At 38.2% G+C, this 21,692-nt stretch overlaps 3 protein-coding genes and 1 pseudogene across 3 annotated transcripts; 3 read left to right on the top strand and 1 right to left on the bottom strand.

Annotated features, from left to right (window-relative positions):
* Positions 1 to 4,368: 4,368 nt before the first annotated feature.
* Positions 4,369 to 7,621, bottom strand: LOC137722065 (uncharacterized; the record flags this gene model as incomplete). Its single annotated transcript, XM_068461056.1, has 6 exons — positions 4,369 to 5,021; positions 5,380 to 5,505; positions 5,670 to 5,811; positions 6,036 to 6,367; positions 7,031 to 7,097; positions 7,396 to 7,621. Coding segments are annotated over 6 exons (1,278 nt in total), but the record flags the coding sequence as incomplete, so codon positions are not given.
* Positions 7,622 to 8,713: 1,092 nt separating this feature from the next.
* LOC137721819 (large ribosomal subunit protein eL33w-like) lies at positions 8,714 to 10,261 on the top strand. The gene is made up of 5 exons (XM_068460829.1): positions 8,714 to 8,836; positions 8,965 to 9,000; positions 9,111 to 9,339; positions 9,443 to 9,485; positions 9,933 to 10,261. The coding sequence occupies exons 1-4, from the start codon at positions 8,805 to 8,807 to the stop codon at positions 9,482 to 9,484; spliced, it is 339 nt and encodes a 112-aa protein (XP_068316930.1). The 5' UTR covers positions 8,714 to 8,804; the 3' UTR covers position 9,485; positions 9,933 to 10,261.
* A 1,113-nt stretch (positions 10,262 to 11,374) lies between these two features.
* Positions 11,375 to 17,018, top strand: LOC137722066 (neutral ceramidase 2-like; annotated as a pseudogene).
* Positions 17,019 to 19,683: 2,665 nt separating this feature from the next.
* Positions 19,684 to 21,633, top strand: LOC137723709 (probable sugar phosphate/phosphate translocator At3g11320). The gene is made up of 4 exons (XM_068462903.1): positions 19,684 to 20,124; positions 20,743 to 20,846; positions 20,934 to 21,162; positions 21,409 to 21,633. The coding sequence occupies exons 1-4, from the start codon at positions 19,684 to 19,686 to the stop codon at positions 21,565 to 21,567; spliced, it is 933 nt and encodes a 310-aa protein (XP_068319004.1). The 3' UTR covers positions 21,568 to 21,633.
* Positions 21,634 to 21,692: the final 59 nt, after the last annotated feature.

Genomic DNA, 21,692 nt, shown 5'->3' on the forward strand with positions numbered 1-21,692 from the left:
AAACCACGAAACTTGATGGTGGTAAACTGAGATTTACCCTTTTTCTTATTACGTTTGAGATCATCAAATGTTGTACCTATTTGTCTCACACTCTCCCCCTACATGGACATATCCCTATCTTTGTGGGGTACCCTAATTGATCCCTTTAGTTACCATACACATGAAGTTGGGCATGAAACCTGCCCACAACTGTGATAGATCATGAACAAGGATCCCAATTTGAGTGTTTACTCAATCATTCACACCACTCTCATCATGTAGCTTACATATGACCATCCCCTACGTTTGCGTATTTCCCATGTGAGGTAGTAGTGTGACCCAAATGCATGCTTTGTTGTGCCTTTTGATATAAGAAACCTCACTTCTTTCTAGTTTTAATGATTATGTTGTCTAGCAAGCAAGATTTGATCAGTTGCTTCTTTAGTATGATTCTTACAACAACGTTAATGTTGTTTATCTTGTAAGATGATTGACCTCATTCACATATGCATTACGATAATATTTTCTGTTAGAGTGGAAAGCTAGCAATGTAGCTTAAATATGACCATCCCTTTCGTTTGCGTTTTAGCCCATGTGATGTAGTAGTGTGACCAAAATTGCATGCCTTTTTGTGCCTTTCGATCTAAGAAAACTCACTTCTTTCTAGTTTTAATAATTATGCTGTCTAGCAAGCAAGATTTGATCAGTTGCTTCTCTGGTATATCTTACGACAACGTTAACATTGTTTTTTTTTCGAAAGACAACTGATCTTATTCACATATACGTTACGACAATGTTTTCAGTTATAGTGAAAAGCTAGCAAGATGCATGATAGCATGTACACTTGAAATATTTATAATATGGACGGTTTTAATTTATTTTTTTTGGGCATCATGCTATTTGCAAGTGATATTATTTTTGGTTAGTATGGATGTTTCCTTTAGTTATCTTTTCAAATTTAGCATCGTGCTTATCCAACACCATATTTCCGCACCAAATCATTTTGCCTTCTTTATGTTTTCAAGATTTTTCAATGTGTCTGAATATGAGGTGGTACGTTATACGTTATTATACAAGTAGAGGAAATATTATTTTTTTTTTTTCAAGTGTCTCTCTACTTGTATAATGATATATGGCTGATTTGCCCATATTCTATACATCGTGAAAAATCTCTCCAAACGATGATAAGTTTCTTCTTGCTATATTTTCTAGATTGTAATTTGATATGTATGATACTAAATCTGCAAAAAATCTTATTTGTAACGTTGTTTCGTAATTTAAAAAAGAACAATCTTCAACCTATGTTTTTTTGTACGAGCTACGTATTTCTGTAGACAACACTAAAATAACATTTAAAATTCACAAGTACTAACCAGTACTCTACGGATTACGTAATTTTGAAAACCCTAATGTTGTTTCAATTTTCTCCCATACCACCACCAGGTTTTGAAATCATGTTAATTTACTGCTACCATTTGTTTGACTGTAAGATGATCCGCCAAATTGGAACATGGGATTTATTTCTAATCTACGTAGAAGTCACACTTATACTAATAAAATCAAACTGTGTAATTGATTGTTTGTTTTGTGATACGAGACATTGATTAAAAACAAATCAAATTAGATAACGGCTAACTTTGGTTTATATGGTGCAAGTGCGGCTTCCCCGAATTATCAAATCAAACATAACTAATCAGAAGCTTCCATTAACAAAATGGTGAAAGCTATTCATGTACTTGGTGGGTTGGGTGTTCGTCCATTTACCCCGAAGGGTAGTTTGGACATTGCAAATTTGCAACACACAGGACTTTCAGCCGCTCACTTTCTGGAACGTTCCTCGATCCTCGTTTCCTAGCTGTCAGTTTGTCATCGAACACGGGATGGTGTAGACTCTGACTCCTGACATTCCCGCCTTCGTTCAACGCGACACGTGGGACTACTCACGATCCCCCAGCTCGCATACAAACGCCACACTCGTTGTCTTTTACCGTACCGTATAGGGTCGGCACGTCTAAAATGTGACCGTTGTAGCAGGAGAGTGACTGCTGCTGGATTTCTAGCCGTTGGTTTTGATAGTCTGGGATTCAATCGCAGTGGTTCATTTCTTTACCGAAATGATGAGGAAAAACTTCGGCCGATGCCGGCGCGGGGTGGGGGACTGCGGCACCAATCAGAGCAGATGTGAGACTGCGGGCGGAGGGACCGACGAATGAAACTTCAACGCGGAAAGAATTATTTTGTTTTTGCATAAACGAAAGCTAAGCACGATCTGTATTTTTGGATGAATTTAATCATTTTTCTATTTTGCTCTCATCTAAAACTAAAATAATAAGAAAATAAATACAGAATAATTATCGTAAAATCAAACAGAATACTACAACCATCACGAGATGATTCAGTGGTTAAAAATGAATTTCAGGTCCGTATTCCATACCTGTTTGATTTCTGATGTTGGTAAATCGCATAAAAGTTGCTAGGCGGAGGCTGAAATGTTTCAGTCTTCCCGGACCACGTAAAAATGGAGCGCATTGACGAAACCACCGACTAATCCCTTTTTAGGAAAAAAAATTTAATTTGTGGGAGAAAATATAAAATTTCATAATTCATTTTTTATTTTTCTATGCTAAGTGGCAAAAGTTGTCGATGAAATTGTCGTATAAAATATGGGTGGAAGTCTTAGGAGTTAGGGGTGTCAATTGAAAGAGAGATTCCAAGTGGAATTTTGTTGGTGAAGAAATTTAGTGAAAGCTAACAATGCATAAGGACTAATCATTATGACTTTTGACATGGGTTCTATACCATATGTTTTTTCTTCATGACCTCACACTTATGGTGCCCAACAAAATGCAAGTCAAAATTGATTTATTAAACCTAACTACACGATAGAAACTTGCTTATAATGATCAACAAAATGCAAGTCAAAATTGATTTATTAAACCTAACTACACGATAGAAACTTGCTTATAATGATGATTTTACTGCGTTGGTTTCTCAAGCTAGTTACACACTAATATGTTTTTCAACTGTTTTATACGACAATGCGTTATTAGCTTTGAATACCGTCATAATGTCATTGACATTCACGTTGCATGAGACTTCTTGTAACATGTAATATAGGATACGTTACGTTACTATTTTATTTATTAAACCAAACTATAGATACAATGAGGATGTCACTATGATTGTGACTCAAGTTAATTATACATTATGCGTTTCAACTTTTTCATATAATAGTGTGTGAATCGTTTAAAATACCGTTGCTGTGACATTCATGGAGCATAATTTTTATATGCTTGTGTTTTTTTAGCTTGTATTTTTCAAAGTCAAGAAACCCAAAGTATTTATTTTTACTAACTTAAATTTGGGTCAAGGACTTAAGAAGCAAGCAAAGATATGAGCTTGAAAAGTGGTGTAATCCAATTTCCAATCATAACAGAATCGAACACCAGATAGTAGTGAGGGGGGTCCACACGCCACGCCTAACAAATACAGTTTTTGGTGGGTCCGCATTTCCAGTTTCCACTAATAAAATAATAATTCTTGTTCATCTTGTTTGGCCAATTAGCCGACTTGAGGTGTGCGGTGGTGCGGAAGGAACAAGGATCCTCTCTCCGGATTTCATTTGTATAAATTTCTGAATTCTTCAATTACATTTATTTATTATATATTGTTTTGCTATAAATTATTATAAATTTTTTTATTTAAAATTAAATAGAAATAATATTTAATAAAAAATAATCACACAATTTATAATAAACAAATGTAATTAAAAAATTTTCACAAAAAATTTTTAAAGAGAACCCTAATTCGTACGGAAGTGGGAACCTCTGAATTTTAAGTCGGGAGGGAAGGGCATGGATACTTGGACCATGCGAATGACCCTCTATCCACTAGCCCTAAAATCCTAAGCATGGTTGGTGGTGGGAGAATTGGACACTTGGACACTTGGACTTTCAAGTGCTACATTGTCACCAAGTCTTCCATGCTCCACACTCCAAACTCATGATTTTCCGCCGCCTGTCTGATAGGTTATGTTTGCGTTACTTAGATGTTTAGGCAAGCTTTCAAGGCGAGAGATTTTTATTTTTTTTCAAAAATAAAGATTAGTTGTTGGATTCAATTTATATTGAACTTTAATGATCTAAATCGTTTATTTTGTAAGTTCCGATTCTCATGTCATCTTTGCAAAAATTCAATTAAATTCAAAATTATTTGTCTATTTAATTATCACAAAAATGTATATTTGTTCAAGCGCTCCGAACTCCTACTCCCGCACCACACACGTTGGAATTGAAATTGGCACAAAATTTCACAAAAAGAGTTTGGCCAACTTTCGTTTCCAAAAGCATTCAAGAACTTGACAAAACCTCATCAACATTATAAACCACAATAATATTATTCACTTCATTTTTCTTATATAACAAATGATATAAATATATTTGTAAACATACTTTTACAATGGAGCGATAACTCGTCCACAACAAATCACAACGGAGCAAAACTTGGTCTCATACCCTTTACAACAATATATCGTCGTTGCAATTGTGTGAATCGAATCTAAGGCCTTTCTTTGACCAAAGGCTACCGGCCGCCACTATATACTCGTGTGCACAAAATATTGTAACTGTTTCACTCTTGAAGATGACAATCTTCCACTTTACAACTTCAACCACTCCAAGCAAGGGCACAACCCCCAGCAAAACCTGGATGGATAATGGTCCCTTAAGTACACCTCCCTGCTAAACCCGATGATATAGAAGCTGAACAACTGATTGCGATGAGCCATGGTGACGCGTGTCACCGGCACAACACAGATGGTATGCCTCTCACTAATCACCCTTGCAGTGAGAGGTACATGAGCTCTGTCTGCAATGACTTCGGAGGAGAACTGGTTAAGAAAGAAAGAGTCGGCAAAGAAGGCTGGACTGCACTGGTATGCCTGAGTGTTGCACAACCGGACTCCTTTCGCTCTGTGGAAAACATCATCTGGCACAGATGCTGCTCCGCTTGTCGCGCTCACCTTTCTGGTTGAAAGTGTCTTCCTGAAACAGAATTAAGAGTTTTACTTCATAATACATTTTCATACAGGATGATTTACATAAGCAGAAGATGGAGAAAAATAAAACTTGAAAGGTGCAGTACAAATGTGAGAGTGTGGATGCTATTTTGTCCACGCACCCAGCATTCAGACGAATGCATGTTCGAGTGCACGTGTGCACGCGCCTGTCTGTAACTCGTACAATTTACATCATCTCCCAACCACAAACCATTTCAAAAGACACGTATGAGAAATTTCTCAAAATGGTAAGAGAAATGATGGTAACTTGAAAAATGAGAAGTGGTAATCTGGCTTTTATGCCACGTCATATGGAAATATTATCGCCAAACTAACATACATACCATTTAACAACGGCAACTTTGTGTGTCAAAAGAGAACCACTCCCTTGGCATGTCAAACATCTTATCAAACCACGAGATCCACAACTTGCACAGGGGATCTTTCCCTTACCATTGCAACTCCCACATCTGCATAGACACATACATATATATATAAGTGAGATACAGTAAAAATCTAAATCTGTGAATGATGCATAAGAAGGAGATATTGGATAGTCCTCATATTATAGCTTGAAACCAGATTAGAGCACGATTTTATTTATAACTAGACGGGGAAAACATAAGCATCTCACATTGAATCAGATCCATCTTTATGAGCAATTAAACCCCTTCCATAACAAGCAGAACACTGAGCCATCTGATTTTCTTTGTAGAATCCAGGTTCTTGATTTGCATTGCATTTAGGACACACAATATCTCCTCTTCCTCCACAACCTGCAATTCCTTTTGAACATTTTGTCAGACTTCAATAACAATAGATTCTATCATTAAAGGTATGGGAATGATTTTCTGTCGAGAAGAAACTCATAAATTACCACACAAGAAATATATCAAAAAATAAGAAGGTACTTAGAAAATAATCTCAGAGAATTATACAAATACAAGGTGAAACAATTATTAAGTCCAAAGTTCAAACTCCACAATTCCAAAAGTCTTGCCTGAACATTTTTCAATGGACTCAGAATGCAGAATTATTGCCCATGATTCATGATGGGGTATGAATATAACAGGAAACTGAGACTTTAAATCCAATTCCCAGATTCCAAGTTCTGGTCCCTTATCTTTTCCATCAATACTGCCACCAAGATATGGCTGTGTTTCTCTTATGGTTTCCCTTTCTTCAATGAAAGTATCTAGTGTTCCCACATAAACGTTGCAATCTTCTACTTTTTCGATCTTCCAGGTCCGTGCAGGACGACTTCCCCAACAGCATCTACGGCCAACATGATCAATAAGCAACTCTCGTATCTCCACTTCATCTGGTATTTGCCTATACGTAAACATTCAGTTTAACAGAATATTTTTGACACAACAATGTTGAACTTGAGGAAAATACCATAACAGATTACCGCAGACTATATGCAGAGGGTAAAATGCTAAATATAGATTTTTATGCATGTATGTAGGAAAAAAAAGAATATATGAAAATCTTCTAAGAGAGCAAGAGAGAAGAGGTTAGGGCAAGACTAGTTAAAGTAAATCTGTTTGACAAAATGACAAGGAGCAATCCACGTAGAAAAAAGGTTATAGAATGACAATGTCTGAACCTGGCACATATTACTTGAAAAGCTCCTGTGATCCTCAACATGTTTTTGAATTTCCCTTTTATACAATGACAAGAATCTAGTACCTATCACTTTAAGAAGAGCCCCCTTGAACCCAAATCATATTTTTGTATTTACTTTGATACAATGAAAAGATCTAATCTAGTATCCATCACATTTTCACCCGCAATTTACTTGGCTCGTGGTCTGAACCTCAATATCATAAACAGGCATTTTGTTCATTAGTTTCAAAAAGATAATTGAACCAATATGAACAATAAGTAAGCAGGAAGTGGTTAATGTGTGGCCCATTCAACCGGCCAATTTAAAAACACGATCAGTTCAAATGACAGCATCTCTTAAAAACAGGTGCATTACATGAACCATACCTATGGAGCTCACTTGTGGTGCCACCATAACCTCCTCCATATCCACCTTTATAAGTAACAGCTTGCTCTGCAAGTTTATAACCATCACAATACATCTGATGACAGAGCAATGGCAAACAGCAGACATTCATAACTAGAAAGTAAGTCCAACTTTGTAATCCTCCTTTTGCCAACAAGATAATAAAACCAAAAAGGAAAAAGTAGTCAACCCAACACTTTATGTAATGAACTCAGCCGTATAGTTCTAGAGGAAATCTCTACCCCCAATTTCTCAGCAGCCAAACTTTTTTCAACTAAGCTCACCTAAATGTCACAAATGACGCAAAACCCATATCGAAAACATCACGAAACACAAATTTGCATACCAGAAGGATCAGGCTCCTGCGGACTAACCAAAGCAGCATGAAGAGAAGGCGGGTAGTGGTCAGAATAAGTAGCCGCCGACCGTATCTCCTCCACGCTGACTTCAGTCCCGGCCAACGCCGCCGTCGGAATTACCGACCCAGCTCTTCCCACGTACTGGTACGAGCTCCATTTCTCACTCCCCTTCTCTCCCAATTCACCGTTTCTCTCTTCACCAAATGACCAAAAAAACAAAACCCATCACCAAAAACGAAATCGAAACGCAACACAATCAGTCAATCTTTTGATGAGTTGAAAGAGTTTTTATAAAAAATGAGTATAAAAAACGGTTTAGCTAAAAAATGTGTGCGGTAAACATTTAAAAATAATTTATTTTTACCGTTTTAGATGAAAAAAAATTGAAAACGTAAAACAGCAAAAATGAGCTTATTCTCATAGCAGAAACAGTTTTTTTTTTTTTCAAAGCACATCAATACCAAACCAATACTGATGCTTGATTTTTAGTATGCCACAAATTTGAGTTAGAATTAAGTGTTTTTTTAGTACAATTGATATTCTACATTAATCTATACTAAGATGAGAGTGGAGAGAACTTGAAAACAACAAAAAAGTCAACTTTTTATGTCAACCATTGTTGGAAATGCATTCAAATTATTTAGACTATACACACTTTCAATTCCATGTTTGGGATTATTTTTGTACAGCTAAGAAAATATTTTGACTCTGTTTGACAGGGTTACTTAAAAGCGTGTTTTATTCATAAAAATGACTTATAGAAATACGCTTGTTAAATGCTACTTCAGGAACACTCCAAATATTTTCGTCGGAATCACTTGAATTTGTAATAAATTTTGTGAATTATTTGTCAAAGCAGAGTGTATATGATTAGAAGTGTTTTCTCAAGCAACAAAATCCGAAAGATTAAGAGTTTGTTTGGATATGTTTTTAAAACGACTGAAAACTTTTGGTGTAAATATTTTTTGAAACAATCATTAGTAAAAATGTTAGTAAATCCTAGAAAAACACTTAAAGTGCTTCCTGAAAAAAGTATATAACTGATGTTTCTTGTAGAAAGCACTTAAAGTGCTTTTGGAACCCAAAAACAATTTTTTTCTAATGCTTTCAGTCATTTTAAAAGCACATCCAAACGAGCACTAAATTAAGTCAAACTAAATTTTTAAGTGCAGAAACAAAATAGATACACTAGTAGTGGGTTTGTCTTCGGCCCATGACCAATAGGCCCAAGTATAACAGTAGCCAAGCTTACGAATCAAACAGTCCACGCACTCACACCATATAACTCCTCCTGCCCTTTATAAGCCTCTCACTCATCCTCCTCGCCTTTCTGCTAGGGTTTCCGTCTTCTCAACACAGCAGCAGCCACCAGAGACACACAGAGCTCCATTCGAAAATGGTGAAGGAACGCCAAGGAGAGCGCATCAGGTCCCCAACAACCCCATCTTTCAAACCAATTCCTTGTTAATTTCTCCAACCATTTTATAACTTTATAATATCAAAATTTCCATCATTTTTTTTTTCTTCTGATTTTTTAATATAATTTTTTTTCGCAGACTGTATGTCCGAGGAACCGTCCTGGGATACAAGAGGTAATAAAAATGGAGGTTTTCTGATATGGGTTTTGGAGCTAAGGGAGTGTTTGGCAATGGGTTTTGTTGACATGGGGTTTTGGGTTTTGGGTTTTTTTTTTTTTCTTCAGGTCCAAGTCGAATCAGTACCCGAGCACGTCGCTGATTCAGATCGAGAATGTGAACACCAAGGAGGATGTGGCGTGGTACGCCGGGAAGCGGCTGGCGTACATCTACAAGGCCAAGGTGAAGACGAACGGCAGCCACTACCGTTGCATTTGGGGAAAGGTCTCCAGGCCTCATGGGAACAGCGGCGTCGTTCGCGCCAAGTTTACATCCAATCTTCCCCCGAAATCCATGGTAAAGTTTTCAATTTGTTGATGTTTTCATTTGAAATTGTTGCTTAAGCTCGATTTGATTAGAGTTTAATTTATTGATTACGTTGTTTTGTCTAATTAAACAGGGAGCTAGAGTCAGGGTTTTCATGTACCCCAGCAACATTTGAGGTACTAATATTTAATATTTATGTGTTATTTTTCTGGTTGAGAAGGTTAATTGGTGTTTATAAATATGCAATGAGAATTTTAGCAGCATTATGATTTCAATTATTATCCTTACTCGAGTTGGTATTCTCGCTTAGAAGAACTTGATGTAACAATCACCCATTAATATAGTTGTTGATGGTAGGAATATAGTCCTCACTTGGTTTACTGCTCGAAAATCTCTGTTCATCTGATCTTTAATACAATGGTCGCAATTTAAAAATTATTTCGGATCATTATTTGTTGTCATGATAAAGCTATGCAAAAATTAATGCATTCTGGGGTGTTTGAACCTCAGCCGACTGTCAAACCACCAGGCATTGCTGTTTATAATTTTTTTTTTTTTTTTTTTGTTTCCGCATATATGTTTCGTGTAGTGATAGTTGTTTCGTCTATTTGTCTATTTTGCAGGTATGTGGCTAATGTAGATGATGGAATGCATTGGAGGTGGAGCATTTGAAGTTTTGGTTTAACTCTATCTAGAATCGTGTTTAGACTTTCAAAATCTTCTTGTTCTCGTGAATGTAAGACGTTTACTAAGATGCTTGTTACTAGTTTTGAATATGCCTCTTGTTAAACTCTATGTTTATTTGCGTTCCATGTGAATTATTTGCAAGTTATTCACATCGCTTTTAGTAGAAAACAAAAAGATTTTAGGATCTACGAAGGTTATATTGTTGGAAAGTATTATGTGTGGAGCTCTCTCTGTTTAATGCAACTCCTTGGCTGTGTCTTGACTACTGTGGTTTGGAGAAATTGTGAGTTTAGATTCAGTTATTTCATTCCATTCTGAAGCCGGCACTGTGATATTTGCATTCCTCCTAGTATTTTCCAAGGCTCTAAAGGATGTCAGGCGCTAGTCGAGCGGCGGGCTGAGGCCTAATGTCTAGGCGGGCGCCTAGACTGACTAGGCGGATTTAAGTAAATACATTATATATTATGTAAATAAGTGTTTGTTTATACTTAAAAAATATATAATTTCATTATAAACTACAAAATAGAATGCCATATATGTTATAAAGCATTGGAATATAATGAAAACATGGGGATACAAGCAAATTCCCTATGTCTATTTTAGTATTAAATAAGTCTCTTACAATTTATTAAAATTAAAAATGCAAATTGAGAGTTTTCTATTTTTTGTCTTAAGTGAGTAGCAACCTAGGAGGGTCTGGGTAGGGTGGGCTAGGCGGGCACCTCAACAGGTCTAGACTTCCTTTTTAAATTTTCAAACGCCTATGTATTAATTGGGGTTATGGCTAGCCGCCTAACAGTTAGGCGATGCTAAGCAGGGATTTTTAGAACAGTGGTATTTTCTGTTTTCAGATGTCACTTTTCAGAGACAGAACTGTAGAGTAACATTATGATTTAGTGTAGTGTTATCCACACCTAATTTTGCCTCACACGCTCATGTTAATCTTTTGGCATTGGTTTTTATGAATTCATTTAATTCGACGGTCGAAATTGAGGTGTATAAGAAGTAAAAATGCGTGGGTGGATATAGTACTACCCCAAAACACAATATTACTCTTCGGTTCTGTCTCGGATGGTGTGTTTAGAGAAGCCATGAGTTTTGATTCAGTTGAATATCTCATGTCTTGGTTGATCTCACTGCCTAAAGCGTTTGTAGGGATGATGAGCACAGATATCAGCCTAACAAACAAATGTTTGATCGATGATTGTTCGAAAAGGATGTTTATGTTTATACCAACGATGTTTTCGAGGTTAGAACAAGAAAGAGTTTAGTTAGAACAACCCATGTTGTCTCGAATCAATGTTGTAAACTGAGGAGGCTCCTACAGAAGCAAACGAGTGTAATTTAAACGGGTTCTTAACTCTCAAGGTTGTGGGGAATGGTTGGTAAGCTCAGTGGCTCGGTTCATCACTTCCTCCACCAACGTTACGCATTCACATTAATCTCTCAGATTCATCGCGTTCTTACAATCATGTCCTCTACCACAAACAAATCCAGCACAAATTTTTTCAATCTTTTCATTCACTCATTTTCAGAAAATCGACCACGACGACGTGTAACCGTAAAAAATAAGCGATTATTAACATGATGGGATACACAAATGACGAGCGGATTGCATCTGGAATTCAGTTCAGGCTCCAAGCTCGTGAGTTTATCTTGGCGGAACAATGTCAGGGGAATCGCGTGGTGTTTGTGAATCTTGATGCATGCATGCATGGGTTCACAAATTGTCACGATTAAATAGCTTGAGAGATTGAAAGCAAGGTACACAAACAGAACCCTTCTTCTAGAGGTTTTTCATATTCGCTTAAAGGTTTGAGTTGTCCTACTAGGAAATGAGTTTGTTTGGGACTTTTTAGAAGAGTTAAATGCACAAATAATGCTTTTGAATACGTTTAGAATAAAGCTAAATGCTTTACGGCCATAGAAGCGTTTTTAGTAGACCAAGTTCTCTTTTAGAAAGTACTTTCATGAATTTCTTCTAAAAGTTTCGACGTATCTCTAATAAAAACACTTCTAGCATAAACGCTTATGAACATAAAAATGGGCCCTAAGAAGTCCATAAATGACACTAAAGTGTGGTTTACAAACAACTGATTGCCTGCTCTATGATGCTCAAGTTCTATTTTCAAATAAAAGTTTGTAGCTGGTTCTATTGGTGTGTACGTTGCCTCTATTTTGTTTATTTATTTATTTCATTTTGTCCATTCAAGGTATGGAGACCTTTACACAGAAGAATATGGCAATTAGCGGGATTGCCACTCTGTGCCCGGGGGCTACCTCACTATGTAGTGTATATTGTGACATCTCTTGGGTCTGTAAGACAATCATTTTATGTTCTTGTTGATGGCATTGAGAAAACCATAATTCAAGCTGACGAAAATCTTCTTCCCGGCTCGTTTTTGGTGAACAAGGGTAAGGAATTTCACTCATTTTATGTATTGTTGCTTACCATTTTGTGATTTGTAGGCAACAAATCAATAAACCAGAAAGTAATCCCACCTTTACTCTTGATCTTCCCACAAGCAGAATTTCGAATACTGATTAACTTCCCTAGTTGATGCTATTTTTAAATCTTTTGTCATGGTAGATGCTGGTGTTAACCGCAGTCCAAGCGGTTATCTCAACAATCCTGCTGAAGAGTCTCAAGGAACTTTCATGAGTCGAACAAACTCAATAACAAAGGAGCTGCAGCACGATTCATGGACTACTGGTTTGAACAGAAAGGTGTTAAAAGTTTTGATGACCTATTTGCCAATTGATCAGATACTGGCAGAATCCCCAGAAGAGTCTCAAGCCTAGTTCTTAACGATGATTCGAATGGTAAGTGAGCTATTTTTGTGTCCATGATTTAGTGTAGACTGTTCAGCTTTCTAATAACAAATAGTATGCATGAAAGGCAGCGAGTTGATGACAATCACTGCCCCCTTTCAATCTTCTCAAGGACCAGCTGTGACAAGGCTTTCGAATTCTGCAAGACTGGCAAGGAATGCCTTGAGGAAGGCGGAAAGGCCTGAATTTTTGTCTGCATTCTGTGAATCGAATTGTGGCGATGTAAGCCCGAATGTTCTTGGTGTAAGCCCGAATTGAAGCATTCTGCACAGACACGGAACTACCGTGTGCAACAGAAAAAATCAATTGTGCTTTGGCCGGGGACCAGGGTACATGTTTCTACAATCTCCATAGGTAAAAATGCACCCATCATATGGAGAGGTAAAAATCAATTGTGCTATGGCCGGGGCCAGGGACCACGCTGATATATCCTACCTACGCGGTTTTGAACTATTTTTTTTATTTGGCAGTTCCGATGAATTTGAGAGTACTTGCATAATTGACGAAGGGCAATTCATAAAAGCTAGAGACAACTGAGAAGCTCAAAGGGAAGGTTCATCCCGACATGCATGCATAGATTTTTCCAGCCTTGAGGTCTCAGTTCAGAAAGTTTGAGGGCCTGAGGTAGTTGTAAAAACATGCCCCACTGCCCTGGGTATTGTCTTTGCTGCAGGAACCACTAATGGAGCTGGAGCTTTCGGTTTCAAGCAGGGTGATGACCCGGTAAGAATTTTCTGGAGCAAGTTTATGCCTTCTTTACGTAAATCTTGATTAGTTAAACAACTCAACTTTGCAATGATTGTTTTCTTTTGTGCTTTTGTAGGGTAATGCTTTCTGGAGATTGGTAAGGAACGTGCTGAAAGCAGCGGATCAGCAGCAGGTCAAACGCCAGCGTCCGAAGCCTATTCTGCTCGATACTGGAGAGATGAAGGAGCCATATGATTGGGCAGTAAGTATGTAACCTTTCTACTGGATACATGCCAGATTTGTGACGCTGTTAGCGGCGAATAAATTATGGTACAAGGCATTGCAATTTGAATAATTTCTAGGGAGTAATATCTGAAGTTCAATTTTCTGTATCTAACTACTACTTCTGCAGCCCTCAATACTACCTATTAAAAATTTTACGAATTGGACAGCTCGTCATTCCCTGTGTACCTGGATCTAAAACCTTACCTATTGTATCGTGTTTACACCCATCGCGTCAATATTCTCCATGATGCCGTCAAGGGGATCCTTACCTCTGGAGGTAGGATAGAGTTTGACATCAATGCCCATATAGTCATTGCAGAGCTAACAAATCTTCACAATATGTTACCACCTTCGAAGAGTACGAAGTGCAGACTTACTGTTGCCGTGAGTAGTAATTAAAGGGTATGTAAATATGTTGTAAATATTAGAAATCCTTTAGTAGGAAGGATATATGTGTGTGTCCTTTATTGTTTATTGTTTCCTTATAGAACAAGAATTGTATCTTGTATATTCAGTTAGGCAATACAATGAAAATTAAGCCGTAAAATTCAATTTGGCATCAGAGCCAACCGTAACCCTAAGGCTCCACCGTACCGCTGCTACCGTGAAACCAAGAAAAAAAATTCAAAAATATTCGGCAAGTCTGTGGTCTCTGCCGCATCCTGCAGCAAGCCAAGATTGCTGCCCGTGTGTGCTGTATCATTACTGTCGAAGGGGAACAAAACTCACAGCAGGTCTTCAGTTGGTGTCTCTGCATCCCTGCAGCAAACCTGATTGCGGGCTGTGTACGTGTGTGTAATGTGCTGTGCCGAGAAGGGTAACTGCTGGTATCATCGTGCCGTGCTCTGCTGCTTATTGCAGCGCTGTTAATTGTGCTATTTAGCACTATATTCGTGCTATGTTGATCAAAAGAGAAATAAAAGGGACAAAAGGATTTGCTGCTAGTGTTGATAATAAAAAAAAAGGGAAAAAAAAAAAAGTGGATTGGCTGCTGCTTGAATTGCAGCGTGCAGTCCAATTTTTTTTTTTTTTTTGGTCTTTGAAGTGCTGCTGCTTGTTTTTTTCTTGTAGCGTGTGGTTCTGTAATTGGTGTGGTGTTGTGATTGCCGTGTATTAGTGTCTTGTGAGTTATTACAATGGTGAATGTAAGTTGGATTTTGGATTCCGGTGTAACAGATTATATGACGTATGATAAAATCGTATTTCAATCTATGACACGTCCTCATAGAAAGTATGTGGCAACTACTAATGGTTCTACTGCTGCTGTTGTTGGAGCGGGAACAATGTCTCTTACACCTTCTCTTCCCTTACATAATTGTTTATTGGTTCCATCATTGTCCCATCACTTATTGTCTGTACCTCAAGTCACTGAACAATTGGATTGTGTTGTATTAATGTATCCTTCATTTTGCTTGCTTCAAGATATTCAGACAAAGGAGTTCATTGGGCGTGGCACTAAGAGAAAGGGGCTATGTTATGTGGATGACGTGGTTCCTAGAAGAGCTAATTTAGTTCATGCGTCACATAATAGTAATCTACAAAAGGTATTGTTATTGCATCGTCATTTGGGGCATGCATCGTTTGGTTATTTGAAACATATATTACCTGATTTGTTCAATGGTATTGAAGACTCAGAATTGAAATGTGAAGTCTGTATTTTAGCCAAAAGTCATTGTGCTTCATTCCCTCCAAGTATGAATAAAACATCTTCTCCATTTGCGCTAGTACACTCTGATGTGTGGGGGCCTTCCCCTATTAGTACTACTTCAGGAATTAAATGGTTTATTACGTTTGTTGATGATTGCACTCGTATGACATGGGTTTATCTGTTGAAACATAAAAGTGATGTTAATATGATTATTCGGTCTTTCTTTCAGATGGTGGCTACACAATACTCCTCAGTTATTAAGGTTCTTTGTATTGATAATGAGGGAGAATATGTTAATTCTGAGCTATCTGATTTTTTCCGTGATCAAGTAATTCTTCATGAGACAACGTGGTCGTATACCCCACAACAAAATCGGGTAGCTGAGAGAAAAAACCGTCATATTTTGGAAACTGCTTGTGCATTGCTTATTGGTGGGTTTGTGCCCAAGAGTTTTTGGCCATACACCATCACCTATGCCGTGTATGTTATAAATCGCATGCCATCCCAAGTTGAAGAATTTCGTACTCCACTCCAAGTGTTGACGGAACATGTTCCGGTTGTTTCTACCAATACTCTCACTCCTTGAGTGTTTGGATGCGTTGCTTATGTTCATATTCACAAGATTCATTGTAGTAAATTGGATCCTTGTGCTCTTTGGTGTGTCTTTATGGGTTTTGCATCCCACCATAAAGGTTACAAGTGTTACCACCTTGCAACTCGCCACATGTATATAACCATGGATGTGACTTTCTCTGAGTCAGAATATTTTTATGCTCCTGTATCACCACTCTTCGATCACAAGGGGGAGAATTCAAGTTGTGATCTTGATGGTGTTTTTGAATAGTTGGATTTACAAGAGGTAACGGTTTCAGGGAGAGTGCACGATGTTGTGCCGAGTGATGCAGTTGATGCTCAGTCTCTTCCCGCCGAGCCTGTTGTGAGTGGTCAGTAGTTTTTCATCGAACCTACTACAAGTGGTCAGCAGCTTTTCACCAAAGAAGAGGCTGCCAGTCCGTGTGTTGGTGCTGCCGAAGAGGAGTGCACTGATGGTCATCCAGCTGTTGCGGAAGCTTCTTCTCCTCTCTCTAGCTTAACAGTGCCGCTGTCCAATACATCTTTTCTGGATATCCCTGAGGTAAGCACTAGTGATACTCATGTAACTAATGATGTTATAAGTACATATAAATTGCCACCAATGCAAAATCGTGGTGTAGCTCCTGACAGGTTTTCTCCGAAGGAAAAAGTGAAGTATCCCATAGCCAATTATGTGTCCTATAGAAACCTTTCATCCGAACGTCAAGCTTGGGTGAATAATGTGGATTCAATTCAAGTACCAACTTCAGTAGAAGAAGCTTTGAAGAGTCGAGAATGGACCAAAGCAATGGATGAAGAGATGAGGGCATTGCAGAAAAATAATACATGGGAAGTAGTTGAGCTGCTGAAAGGGAAAAAGCCAGTTGGGTGCCGATGGGTTTTTACAATTAAATACAAGGCTGACGGATCACTCGACAAGTATAAAGCAAGGTTGGTGGCGAAAGGGTATACTCAAACATACAGAGTTGATTATTAGGAAACTTTCTCTCCCGTGGCTAAGATGAATACGGTACGAGTCCTTATCTCATTAGCGGCAAATTTGAACTGGCCACTGAAACAGTTTGATGTAAAAAATGCGTTTCTTCATGGACATGTAGAGGAAGAAGTGTATATAGATTTCCCTCAAGGGTATAGTAATGGAGAAAAATCGAGAGTCTGTCGATTGCGAAAGTCACTTTATGAGCTTAAGCAGTCACCTCGTGCATGGTTTGGGGGGTTCACCCAGGCCATGAGAAAGAATGGGTATTATCAAAGTCATTCTGATCATACTTTATTTGTGAAGCGGAGAAATGGTAAAGTAACAGCCTTGATTATTTATGTAGATGATATAATAATAATAGGTGATGATTCAAATGAGATTGTCAAACTGGAGAAGAATCCTTATGCCGAGTTTGAGATGAAGACTTTAGGTGACTTAAAGTTTTTTCTTGGAGTTGAAGTTGCTCGTTCATCCAAAGGTATTTTCTTGTCTCAACGAAAATATGTTCTGGATTTATTGAAGGAAACATGTATGCTTGGGTGTAAACCCATGGATACTCCCATTGTGGAGAAACATTACTTGGGAATTTATCCGAATCAAGAACCAGTAGATAAAGGCATCTCAAAGGCTGGTATGAAGACTAATTTATTTAGCTCATACCTGTCCAGATATAGCCTATGCAGTGAGTGTAGTGAGTCAGTTTATGCACTCACCGAGTGTGGATCATATGACAGCTGTTATGCGGATTTTAGCTTATCTGAAGTCAGCTCCGGGAAAAGGAATTTGGTATAAAAATTTCGGTCATCTTAGGATTGAAGGATTTACTGATGCTGATTGGGCATGTGATGTGACTGATAGGCGCTCTACTTCTGGATACTTTAAGTTTGTTGGTGGAAATCTAGTTACTTGGAGGAGCAAGAAGCAAAATGTGGTGTCAAGATCTTCAGTTGAGGCCGAATTCAGAGGTATGGCACATGGAGTATGTGAAGTTCTTTGGTTACGTAAGTTACTTTGGGGTCTAGGTTTCAAAGCAAAAGAGGCCATAAGCTTGTATTGTGATAATAAATCCGCACGGGAGATTGCAGAGAACCCGGTACAACATGACAGAACAAAGCATGTGGAGGTTGATCGTCATTTTATTAAGGAAAAGCTTGAGAAGAAGATTGTGTCAATACCGTTTGTGAACTCAAAAGAGCAGCTTGCAGATATCCTCACTCATGCTGTGTGTAGTAGATCTTTTGGTGATTCAGTTGTCAAGTTGGGCATGTGTGATATCTACGCTCCAACTTGAGAGGGAGTGTTGCCGTGAGTAGTAATTAAAGGGTATGTAACTATGTTGTAACTATTAGGAATCCTTTATTAGGAAGGATATATGTGTGTGTCCTTTATTGTTTATTGTTTCCTTATAGAACAAAGATTGTATCTTGTATATATATTTCAGTTATGCAATACAATGAAAATTAAGCTGTAAAATTCAATTCTTACAAGGTTCGATCAAAACTGAAGTACCTTTAAATTCCACCTTCAATAGAGGCAACACGGTTCCAGTCACCTTTTGGTCTGCTTACCCAAGGAATGACCTCCTGACAGAAGGCATATTTGCATTGGCTGAGATTATGCCGAAGGACATAAAGACATGGGTTCCGGCCTATGATGACGATGATTTTTGCTTGAAGTTTAAGTCATCACGGCCTAAAAAACTTAGCCCTCGGAGCTACGCAACTATTAAATGGACGATCCCAGAAAGTGCATCTTTCGGTGTCTACAGGATTAGCCATTTTGGTGCCTTAAAGAGTTTATTCGGTTCATTCGCCATTTCACATGTTCTTCTAGTGTTTTTGTATTAAGGAAAACTAATAAAAAGAGTTTGAAAACTTTGAGTTTTAATGATAAGGACAAAATAAAGGGTAAAGTGAATAGTACTAGGATTGACTTTTTAGTGTAAAAATGTGGTTTTTCGTTAAAGTGAACAGTATCGTGGGTTTTTCGTTAAAACTCCCTTTGTATTACCACAGGCTGTTGGACATGCTGCCGGAAGGCACACTTTCACCACTTTAGATTATGTATAAAGGGAGCGCCAATGCCATTGACGTTCCCTCAAGGCTTCCTTGTATTGTTATACTCTGCACAGAGTTAGCAGTACATTGAAGCAGCGGGAATACTACTCCGCGATATCTAATGTCTTAGTCAATGGAGAAATTACAATTTTACAGTTTCAAATTTCCCTTTTTTGTTATATGCATTTTAGCCAAATATAGCACAAAGTTTGGAGCAAATTGGTGAAGATAAACTAACTAACGACGCCTTGCCTAACAGTAACCACCAAACGACACAATTCCGAATCGAAAACCAAATCAAAAGTTGCCGGCTCAACGTTTTCTTTACGGAATATCCGAGGCGGCCAGTCGACATCTTTAATCACAATCACGAGTTAATTACAATGTGATTAACACCGACCGTCCGATTGAAAGAAACAGAAAAAACACCAACAGCAAACGGTCCCACCAATTGTGGGCCCCGACAAACCATGAAACCGGCATGACCCGTTTACCGTTACGACAACGTACGAGTCCCGAAGCACTCGCATTACATCCCTTCGCGTCTTTCAATTATATTCAATTCGATCCGATTCGATTACGAAAAACGTAGCACGCAAAAACCGATGTCGGCGGCGATCCAATGGACGACGGTCGGGATGGTCGCCGCCTGGTACGGCTCCAACATCGGTGTCCTGCTTCTGAACAAGTACCTGCTCACGAACTACGGCTTCCGGTTTCCGATTTTTCTGACGCTCTGCCACATGACGGCTTGTTCGGTGCTCAGCTACGTCGCCATAGCTGTGATGAAGGTGGCCCCACTGCAGAGCGTGAAGTCAAAGGTTCAGTTCGCCAAGATCTCCGGGCTCAGTGTCGTTTTCTGCTTCTCCGTCGTTTGCGGTAACGTGTCGCTCAAGTACCTTCCCGTGTCGTTTAATCAGGCCGTCGGCGCCACCACCCCCTTTTTTACCGCCGTTTTCTCGTTTTTGATCATCAAGAAAAGGGAGGCGACGCTTACTTATGCCGCACTCATTCCTGTTGTTGCAGGTGTCATCGTTGCTAGTGGGGTAATCTAATTTTTTTTTCCTCCTTTTTTTCATCTATGTTCTTTTCTGATAATTTGATGAAAAATGTCGTTTTGTTAGACTTTCTAACAAATATGTTAGGTTGTTCAACTGTTAATATGATATGCGAATAGAAATCTTATAATTCAACAATATAACATGTTAGACTATTTGACAGTATAATTACGTAATGTTAGGTTGCTTATAAAATATCATATCATTACATATGATGAAAAATTGAGAATGCGCCCTTTTTTTCTTCTTCTTTTGTGTAGTTAGGAGACTATTTGTGTTCTATTCTTAAGGCAATGTTTGGAACTGATTTTAGAATAAAATTATAAGTGATTTAAGATCATCGAGAAAACTAGTGTTACCGTTTAACTAGAGAAAAGTTAAAAATGCTTATGAATTGGAAAAACATATGCGACAGTATTTCTAAAATAAGCACATGCTTTCAGGAATGTCTTAGTTTACATTTTTTGACACGTTTCTAATCTAGTAGAAGCATTTATGAGCCTAAGTGGTTTCTATAGGAAATATTATAATTCCTAACAGGCTACCACAATTGGATTTTGTTTGAAGAGTTATCATCTGTTTCACACAAACTGTTATTGGTTGCAGGGAGAACCAAGCTTCCATCTTTTCGGGTTTGTTATGTGTATTACAGCTACAGCTGCAAGGGCATTCAAATCGGTGCTTCAAGAAATTTTGCTTTCCTCTGACGGGTAACTATTTCTTCCATTCATTTTTTTCTCTGTCAAATTTGCATGGTATATAAGAAGACTTGAGATTCAAACTATTTGTTTTTCCAGTGAAAAACTGAACTCTATGAACCTGCTGTTGTACATGGCGCCAATAGCAGTGGCGTTCTTGCTTCCTGCAACCCTGTTGATGGAGCAAAATGTGGTCGGAATCACAATCGAACTTGCTCGGAAAGATATCAAACTTATTTGGTACCTCCTTTTCAATTCTTCCTTGGCGTATTTCGTCAACTTGACCAATTTCTTGGTCACCAAGCATACAAGTGCTTTGACCCTTCAGGTAATAATTTCTTAGTACCTCTCCTTCTGCACAAGACGAGAAAAACTTACACGCAAATAGAATTGTCAAAGTGATGGTATTCCATTATCATGTGATGTTGTGTGCCTTAACTTGCTCACTTGGTAACACATTATTGATTTAGGATACTGTCATTTTAACATCTCAGTTGCATGTAAGATATTCCCCTCATTTTGACACCTAGGGTTTTAAGCTTATAACTTTATAATTGGTCGTTTTTAAAAACAGGTGCTAGGGAATGCAAAAGGGGCAGTTGCTGTGGTGGTTTCAATTTTGATATTTAAAAATCCAGTGTCATTCATAGGGATGGTGGGTTATGCACTCACTGTCCTTGGAGTTATTTTGTACAGTGAAGCCAAGAAGAGGTATACTTCAATCCATCTCTAGGGCAAATGTTTAGGGCCAATGCCCCCATTTTTGCCCATTTTTATTTTATTTTTGTCTACCCCCTAATGCGTGTGGGGTGATTCGAATTTAGAAACATAGAATTTCTTTCAACGTTTGAAACAGAA

The sequence above is a fragment of the Pyrus communis genome, chromosome 17 (genome assembly GCF_963583255.1).
Source record: "Pyrus communis chromosome 17, drPyrComm1.1, whole genome shotgun sequence".
Lineage (NCBI taxonomy): Eukaryota > Viridiplantae > Streptophyta > Magnoliopsida > Rosales > Rosaceae > Pyrus > Pyrus communis.

Excerpts from the sequence above, each read along its gene's own strand:
- LOC137721819 (XM_068460829.1), top strand. The coding sequence starts at position 8,805 with ATGGTGAAGGAACGCCAAGGAGAGCGCATCAG. Across the intron at positions 8,837-8,964 it reads CGCCAAGGAGAGCGCATCAG|ACTGTATGTCCGAGGAACCG; the intron begins GTCCCCAACAAC and ends TTTTTTTCGCAG. Across the intron at positions 9,001-9,110 it reads ACCGTCCTGGGATACAAGAG|GTCCAAGTCGAATCAGTACC; the intron begins GTAATAAAAATG and ends TTTTTTCTTCAG.
- LOC137723709 (XM_068462903.1), top strand. The coding sequence starts at position 19,684 with ATGTCGGCGGCGATCCAATGGACGACGGTCGGGATGGTCGCCGCCTGG. Across the intron at positions 20,125-20,742 it reads GTGTCATCGTTGCTAGTGGG|GGAGAACCAAGCTTCCATCT; the intron begins GTAATCTAATTT and ends TATTGGTTGCAG. Across the intron at positions 21,163-21,408 it reads CAAGTGCTTTGACCCTTCAG|GTGCTAGGGAATGCAAAAGG; the intron begins GTAATAATTTCT and ends TTTTAAAAACAG.